Below are 9,778 nucleotides of genomic sequence, written 5' to 3'. Positions count from 1 at the left end.
GCAGACTCTCCAGCTTGTCTGGATATACTGAAGTTACCTCTCCGGCGAGAACCGGATAAGACGGGGTAAATAATATGTCAAATCAGTGACAAGATTTCCCTAAATAAAATCATGACCAGATATTTGACTTGTTTTTGGAAATATGAATATGCTAAATACATTGATCTTATAGAAGGTATGTATATTACAGCATGTGAAATATATAATTATATAGATATGTATATCTATAAGGAATTCCAAAAGTCGATTAGGAATAAAACACAAGCATATGTGTCTAGATTTCTTTATTAGGAATCTCTTTTCCGATATCAAACATTATTTCGTTTGATCATTTGTCTCGTAGTTCGTGTGACAAAATAAACAATGGAAACTCTATAAATTGGAACACCATAAAAAATATAAGAATTACCAATGCGTTATCATAAACTATTAACGCAAGTAAGAAACATCTAAAGTTGTGATAATGCACAAGAAAACACATAAAACTTAAATTATATATATCCACGAACGTCGAAGTTTATCACACATGACTTCCAAGGCAAGACCTTTGGAAAATATAAATTAGGCACGATGACACCAATACTAATTCCGTCAGTAAAAGAACTCCTAATAAAAAAAACGGCACTTTGCCACATGATCTTACAAACGATCACAATATCGCTGAGGTACGTTGGAACAATATTTCACAACCATCGGTGCACAGTCTAATTATAGTCATAATTATTGGCACTACAAAAGAAGTCATCTACCTTTGCAAATCCCCTATTTCATTTCATTTCATTCGACATTCCTTGGTAATGTCACTTAACAAAGGTTATCACACGAGATTTCAGATAAAGTTCTTATATTTCTTTCGTTGAAATTCTGACTTCTGCATATAATGAATTAACTTTCGTTTTCTACTTCCATTAAAGGTCATCATACCATGAACATTTCTTTCATAGTAGCGAATATTGATCTATTTCATTTCTTGGCAAATCCACACATTACACATGCACTGTTTGTTGTGTATGTGATTCGCTTGCTTTATAAAAGACCACTGGAGGGCTTCATTCCGATTTGTTATTTTATCCAAACTCAAATATCATTCCGCTTTTTGTACTGTGAACCGCATTATTGCAAAACGGTGACTCTTTGATATCGAGTCAATAAATTTTGTTAAACCATTGAGGTAAAGAATTTATATTTTTATAAAAGTATGAATGAGATATACTCTCATTTAAATTTAGGTTTAAGTTATTTATTTTATTATTAGTAAAAAAAAACAGAAGTGTTAATATTTTAAATACTAAGGTTATTATCAAGAGCGAGTATTGGATAGCCTAGCCTTAGTTAGGCATGGACTGGCCATCTATGCTTAAACAAGGCAGCACTAACCAATATTTAACCATGATAAATGACTAGTTAATCATTATACTTATTTAGTAAATTTGAATTATATATTTTACTTTGTATTGTAAGAAAAAGATATATTTTCATAAAACAATACAAAAAAATTAGAGGAACAAATAAAATTATCTAATAAACTGTCTAAGTATTCATGAACAAGACATTTATACTTATATGTAAATTGTTCATCTTGTTTAAATATTCTACAATACTTTTATAATATATGTATTTTAATACTAAAATATCAAATGTTATTTACTCAAGCCAATATCTAAGTATGCTTGATATTAAAATAAACATTTACTTTTATGATTTAAAATATCTTATCTTATAGTTAAACATATTTGATTTTAAAAATGATAATCATGAATTCTAGGATCAACATAAAACATTTATCATTATTTTGTCGAAATTACCACGGGTTTTGAGATTCCTATTAAGTGTTAATTACAAAATATTTTACAAATACTTTTGTACAATAAATATTTTTACACATTTATTTACAACTTTTATTTAACGTTATAAATAATAAGTGATTTCTTTTATAAAATAATAATATTAAAATATTTGTAAAGAAATAACTTCATTGCAGTATCTTGTAATATATATTACATAGTAAATATAAGTTATTTTATATAGTATAGTAAACTACTAACACAATATTTATTTAAAAGTAATGACCATTTACATATAGTAAAAATACGTAAATTTTGATATATAAGATACGGTTCAGACCGGAACACACATAATATATATATATATATATATATATATATATATATATATATATATATTACATTTGTTTTACAAAATATAATATTATGGTTGGTAATGCTAAAACAACTTGTTCTTATTATATTTTAATATTTAAAACATAGTATGAAAAATATGATCACTAAATAGTGTACTATTATATTGTTTCACAATTAAAATAAATTGGAACTCTAAACAATGAAACACTAACTCTATTGTCTTTTGGTATATCTTTACAATTCACTTATTTCAGCACTTTGATTTTCTCATATCATAAATATTTGACAAATCATTTTTCATACTTTTATTTTATTTTGAACCTGTCAACTCTAAATTTTTCCTCAGTTGCCAATCAAAGTAAGCTTTCTTTTGACAAAGAATTTTATTAGTCATTCACATTCATTCTAAATATCTATTGATCATATATCTTTTGGCTTGAACCTAGTCATCTTGGGAAATTATATCATTTCATCTCATTCGTTCGTCATCGATTTCTTGAACTAATTCAGTTGAACCATTGAATCCTACTTATGATACAACTCGTATCTACCTTAAATATTGTTTTTATTAACTAAAATATGACATAAGTCTAAAAGAAATATCGTAACCCAAATCTCGAGGACGAGATTTAAAACAAGGTGGGGAGGATGTAACATTCCTATTTTTATATAAGAATTATAAGTTGGTTAAATTTATTAAACCACTAGTAACTAGTAACTAGTTATTTTTAATATAAACTAGTTGGACTCCCCTGCGCTTTGCGGCGGGCTTTAAGGCAGTATCGGTCCGGTTCATTACAATACGATATCGACATTTGGCATAGCAATCAACACGTGTTTTACATTGATTAAAAACTATAAAAACAGATATTTGTACCGGTGTTGTTCGGTTAGTGCGGGCACTCGATATATGCTACGATACCAAAAAAAATTACATGATTTTGAATACAACTCTATGTTTAATTAATTTTATACAGCCACGTCGATAAAACCATAAAAATGAATATGGTACATGTATGGCGTTGTTGGTCGGTATTTGTTTGGCTTGTGACGATAAAAAATATCAACTATATTTGACCCGTTCAAATAAAAATTGTGTTGAAGAGATAGCATGTTTGAAATTTTATAAAGTGTTATATATTAATAAAAAACGGAAAGGGGTAATCGACATCATTCTACAAAAAAAAGTAAACCATTGTTATACGGTATCAGTACTGATATTGTATTAAAAAAATTAAAATTAAAAATCTAAATATGTTAAAGGTTAAATGTATAATATAATAAAACTATATAATATTAAAATATTAAAGAAAAACTAACTACTGTTCATCCCCTCTATGTTTTAATATGTATAATATTCAACCCAAATAGTTTTAAACACTATTTTATATATAGTTGGTTGAAATATTTTATTAATTAATTGGCTTGTATATGGTTGACCTTTCTAATAAAATGAAAGTATATAAAAAACTTATATTATTAAACGGATAGTCTACAGGTAAGTTGACTATTAGAAATATGAAGTACCTAGACGAGTCTAGGAACCTTATAATACTTAACTTATAAAAATACATTGTATTTTGAACCTACTCTATTTTTAATGAAACTTGGTTCAAAATGTAGACAAAAATATACTCGTTCTAATAACATATTTATTATTTTCTAAAAACGTTATATTTTAGAAGTTATACGCGCCAAATAACTAAAGCAGTTAAATTAATTATAATATATATATATATAATAAATTAATTAATTAATAACTAAAGTGTACGAATACACTTTGAAAAATAATTTAATAGAATAAAAAAAATAAATAAATAAATCTATCAAACTACAAGATATGAACTGTCGTGTCCTCTTTTTCCATTTCGTGTCACATCCTTAATATAATAATAATAATTTTTCATTTCATACCAAAGTGATAAGTGTATAGTATGCACAGGTGTCCAATTCGATTGCTTCCACCCTAAGTTTATGAACTATATAAATAGAGGTGATATTTCAAACAAACTGTTTGTTCATTTCTTTCATTCAGTCGCCACGTCTCTCTCTCGAACTCTCCCTCTCTTCCAAACTCTTGTTATTTTATTTTTCCCCTATAATAATAATAAAGCTTTACCTCGATTTAAGTATTGTAACTCCCGATCACCGCTACCCTTTCCGATTGATCTGAGTCCCATAACGCATGTCAAGACTCTGCCCGACTAAGTTCGTTTGGATTCTATCTCGGGACTTCGGGACAAGGTTGAATTAAGGGTACTATACTTAACACGAGTGCATTATATTTTTAAATAGCTTATACCCAAAATTTATACCAGGAGTCATTCTAGTTGAACCCTAAAGTTACACAGTGGGTCCATTTCTTTTTCTCACCATTTTATTCTCTTTTTGTAAATTACCCAGAACTATTATTTATTATTCTATTCTCACCAAAAGTCATATCTACTATTTTATTTACTCAATAGGAAACCCTAGTTGAGACACCCAAGTAATTCTACACAATCTCTAAAATTTTCATAACAAACAGAATCAGGATCAGGGCCCCCAAAACTTAGGGGGGGTAAACCCTAGTTGATGATTATCAATAGAAACTCGTTGTCTAAATCTGATTGGACAAAACTATAAAGTCAGCAGGCCTAGTCCCAAACGTGGCTACCCTATAGTCGGTTCGTACCCCTTACGGACCGTAAGGGATAAGGCTTACGGTCCGTAAGCCTGTCAAATTTCGTGTATAAATAGCAGGCATCGGCACTTGCAGTCTGTTGTTCATTCGACGATCAAATACCAATTATACATCGAGTTATCGTCTAAATACTCTAAAAACACACACACAAATCACTAATTAGTAGAGCGAGGTGCTGCTACGATACAAGGTATTAACTCGATCGCTATTACGATTCATTTTCCGACCGATCAATATATCCAATGGATGTTTAAGTGCCACCCACATTAGGGTTATACTTTGTCGTTCGTCGTTAATTCGATGGATGTTTAAGTATCGTACTTTGTCGTTCGTCGTTAATTCGATGGATGTTTAAGTATCACACTTTGTCGTTCGTTGTGAGAATTTGATCTCGTGAGTTATCGTAATTGTTGTATTAAGTTACCTACCTAGTTCGTATGCACTAAGTTACAAGGCTAAATCAATAGGCTAAGCTCTGCCTGTATAAATCTGCAATATATCAAGGCTTATCTGTAGACTAAACTTTGGCCGTATGAATCTGCATGATTATAATGTGAGTCATTCTTTCTTTTTATCAACTGTTTTACAATACTCCAAATCATTTTTCAGAGTTATAATTACAATGATTAAGTTTATGTAATCACCAAATTACAGCCAGTATGTGGGGTATTGTGCACATTACTACAGTTTTAATCACATTAGGTGGGCGAACCTAAAATTAAGTGATATACGTCATTCATTGGGGCAGCCAATGGTGATATGACCACAGTCACAGATCCGGTCGAGTGACAAATACTGTGGGTAGTTGGTTGATAATAAACATATGTAAAAACTCTTAATACTGTAAATTATAACAAACGAGTCGTTTTAGTAAACTGAATGATTCACTCAGTATTTCCCGCTGACAAAACCTTTTTAAAACGCGTTTCAGGTAATTACAGTACATTGGAATAAGAATTGGATCCGGCACTGAAGGCATCAAGAAGTGGCTTATTTTATTAATTAAATCAAATTAAGAAATATTGTTTTTTTATTAAAAGCTACCTTTGTAAAACATGGAATTTATTCCATCTATTTAAATAAAATCCGGTGTTTCTAAAACTCTGATATTTTTCCTAACTCACGGTCCTGATGAAATTTACGCTGCAATGTTTTTTTAAAAAAATAACCACCGGTACCGCTGGACTGCTCGCGACTTCCGATTCCGGCCAGGATGGGGTCGGGGGTCGTGACATGTTGACCGGTTTGACCTGGGCGAACCGGGTCCTACCTCTACATATAATATCAATATATAGTATAGTCTAGGTAAGTACCCAAGTATCAATCCATGGACACTATAATCTACTAGTACTAAACCTATTACTTATTATGCAATCTATGAACTAATAAAATCAATACTTTAAACTAATAACATGAATTACGAAGAATTACTACCAAGAGATTGAGAATATATAACCATCCTAAACTTGAATTAACGACAATTGCTTAGATTGATGATGGACGATCCTGCTAAACTACTCCAAGACTTGACTTGCCTATGGCGTACAAAGTGCTAAAATAGATTAAAGCCGACTAAGGTTAGTCTTATCAAACTAGGGTTAATGCTATAGACTCACCTTTTAGACCTAATTCAATAAAGCTAGTGATAGTATAAATTCTTTTGACTTAAGGTTTATAGCCTGCTCCTCAAGGCAGTTAACGAACCGAGCGAATTACTACTCTCAAGGTAAGCAATTTAGAAAACCCTAATTAGTTTCTAGATTCTTTAAATTGAACCCTTCCCATAAGAAGCACATATGTCAAACCAATTATGACAATTAGTTGGTAACAACAATAATTACCTCCTCTAGTTCAATTTACCACAACATTGAGTGCTCTAATCTAAATATCTAACCACGTTACTACAACATATATTCAAACATTATATGAAAAACTAATAAACAATATACAAATTAGGAATAAACTACCCTCAAAACAACTTCCATCACATCTAGTATATGTACATATTTGCTGTAATAAAGGCATTAACAGACAAAATCAGAGGGAATCCGTTGAAACTAAACTGGATTCTGGTAGATATAAGCTTCTAAACTGCAAATTCAACAATAAAAGACATAACAAGAATAATATGTAATCAATTAAATATAAATTTGTAGGTTTATGAATGCATCACAGCAACAATTGATAACACAATAACTAAAAGGCCTCACCTTGCTTAGCCAAACTAGCTTTAATCAATTCAGAGATAGTCTCTTAATAGAACCATTAAGAGGTAGCCTCTTAATGAAACCATTCCCATAAATAACAGTGGAAGTAATTAATTAAGTTAAGCAAGCTTTATGATGATGAAACCAGAATTGATTATGATTTTGTGGTTTCAAAATAGATATAATGGTAAAGTGGGAAACTAAAAGGAGTTTAAGTTTTAGGACTAATATTTGTAATTACACAAAGCATAATTTACATTTTAGAAGTAGGTAGGTAGGGTAAATATGACTCAAGAAACTCGATCGATTCAGTCTCTTCAAATCATTCTTCTCGTGTTTGAAGTACCAATTCAATAAAATAGTGGAAATTAAATGCGCAGTTCATTATGAATGTACAAATGCACATCATAAACAATTTTGGTTTCATCATAAAGCTTTAGTTTTATTGTATTTTCTTCCATTAAAACATAAGATAGATTTTGAAACACAAGAAAACCGATAGAAGAAACAAGAACAGTATTTACATGAGAAAAGGGGACCAACTGAACTGAAGGACAATAATTATGTTGGAAGAAACCAACCAAAATATTGTAATCTATTTTAACCTCTGTTTTCATGAGTTTGTGAGATCTCAATCAATAATAATAAGAATAATAGTAAGGCAGGCCATAGCTCTGATAGTAGTACTGATAAGAAGGATCAACTTGCACGGTGGGCTTCTTGGGTTCTTCTTTCTTTGCCTCCACCGGGCCAACACTTAAGAGCTCCGTGTATCCAACCTTTTTTCTTAGTAAGGTTGTCAGTTCAACCGAGTCGATACCGTCACCGGTCACCGCTATCTGGTCTTTATCTGACCCAACGAAAGACGCGGATACAACTCCGGATATGCTAACCGCAATCTTCAGAGCTTTACGGGTTTTCTTGTCGCTGTCCATGCTCACCTTCACCACAATCTTTTGCTGCATTTCTTTCTGTGACTTGTATATATATTGTATAAAGTAGAAAGAAAGAGAAGGTGAATGAAGAATGAGAGTGTGTGAGAGGGTATTTATAGAGGCCAGGGAGGGACTGTTTGTTTGTTTGTTTGATAAAGAAGAAGACCAAGACTACGTCAGTCAACGCAGTTAGTTAGAGGGAAGAAGTTTCCCACCTTTGGCTTTCCCTACCAAACAGTTTTGTCACTTTAAAAGTTATTATTGGACGCGTAAATCCCCATCATCTTTAGGGGACGGGACTTCCAAGCATCTGAACTGACTGAACTCCACCTTTTTATCTAACAATCTGTACAATACGAGGGAGTGGGGGTAGTCGCTAGTGATAGAATTCTATCACTCACAATATCCAATCATCTCCTGCCAGTGCCATGTCATCAGCCACTATTCTATCACTCACAAGCATTTTGTAGTGTCGGTGGTCACTAGTGATAGAAAATAGCTATTTAAAAATAGCTAACAAAAGTTTGGACTAATCCATTCGATGTTTGCTCTGTTCTCGCGCCGCAACGCGCGCAGGTCTTATTGCTAGTTCAAAAGATTTTACAGTTTAATAAAAAGACCCAACAATTCAAACACATGACAAATTTAAATCCAAATAAATAAATGGTTTGTGAGGGCCGAGGGTGGAAAAAAGAACGACATATGAGGGCGACGATTGTTAAGTTTATGTTATAGGAGTCTACTTTTTTTCTCGTCCTGGGCCTAAAGTGTTTGGAGAACTATTAGGGATAGCAATTGGCACGTTAAAAAACTATATAATGTATATTATTAGTTGGAGGTGATCCATAAGCAATGAGATATACTTTTGTCCGGCTTTCTCAAGAGAATTTATAAAATAAAAAAGATAGTGTGTTATACAACACTATAAAAACCATATAATAATTAGGGGTATGCACGGTTCGACTCGGTTCGGTTCGGTTCGGGGCAAAATCTAAACCGAAATGTCGGTTTTTCAAAACCGTTCTGTTTCGGTTTTTTCGGTTTTTACACCGGTTCAGTTCGGTTTTTCGGTTATTTCGGTTTTTGAATGAAAAGTAAGTAAGATTCAAAAATAAAAAGTATAACTCAAAATTTAAGAATCTTTCTTATATGGTTATACTAGGTTATAGCCCCGTGTATTACACGGGGTTGAAAAATAAAAACAACAGAATTCTAAAAGGAAGTTAATATTCACACATCCCTCCTTTTTACCTCTCTTTATACATACAAAAATATATAGAGAGGGAGATAGAATGAAAATAAGATTTAGGGTGTGAGAATATTGGAAGAATTTTAAAATTTGTAAATACTTCTCATTGCCATTAATAGCAATTTCATTAGGTTGAAGAGACTCATATTCCTTTACACTAACCCAAGCAACCGTGCCAAAACCTCTAATAAAATATATATCAATGCTTCAAACAAATAAAGCAATATTAATTTGGATTAAAAAACCTAAATACAAATCAATGAAATAAGTTCTTATAACAAAAAATGGACAATACAACCAAGAATATTTTATTATAATTTAACAACAATTTTCGTGAATAAATTCTTCAATCATGGTTCCTTTTACAATACTTAATGAAGTCCAATATCATACAAAGTAGCCTCTTGTCTTTAGTATTCGATTACCTTCAATAAGAAACATTCCATCTGATTCATGAAACCAATATCATAGGTGAATTCAAATAGTTTTACCCACATTATAAAAGCTAACTATATACAAAAACAACTACCTTTTTGGTCCCATGAAAAACCATTCCTATGACA

At 31.4% G+C, this 9,778-nt stretch overlaps 1 protein-coding gene across 1 annotated transcript; it reads right to left on the bottom strand.

The window, feature by feature from the left end:
- Positions 1 to 7,666: 7,666 nt before the first annotated feature.
- On the bottom strand, positions 7,667 to 7,996 carry LOC110931501 (disease resistance protein Pik-1). Its single transcript, XM_022174895.1, has one exon. The coding sequence runs from the start codon at positions 7,994 to 7,996 to the stop codon at positions 7,667 to 7,669; it is 330 nt and encodes a 109-aa protein (XP_022030587.1).
- Between the last annotated feature and the right edge of the window lie 1,782 nt (positions 7,997 to 9,778).

The sequence above is a fragment of the Helianthus annuus genome, chromosome 1 (genome assembly GCF_002127325.2).
Source record: "Helianthus annuus cultivar XRQ/B chromosome 1, HanXRQr2.0-SUNRISE, whole genome shotgun sequence".
Lineage (NCBI taxonomy): Eukaryota > Viridiplantae > Streptophyta > Magnoliopsida > Asterales > Asteraceae > Helianthus > Helianthus annuus.
Note: the sequence above shows the minus strand (reverse complement) of the source record. Positions and strands in the feature narration are given on the sequence as shown.

Excerpts from the sequence above, each read along its gene's own strand:
- LOC110931501 (XM_022174895.1), bottom strand. The coding sequence starts at position 7,996 with ATGCAGCAAAAGATTGTGGTGAAGGTGAGCATGGACAGCGACAAGAAA.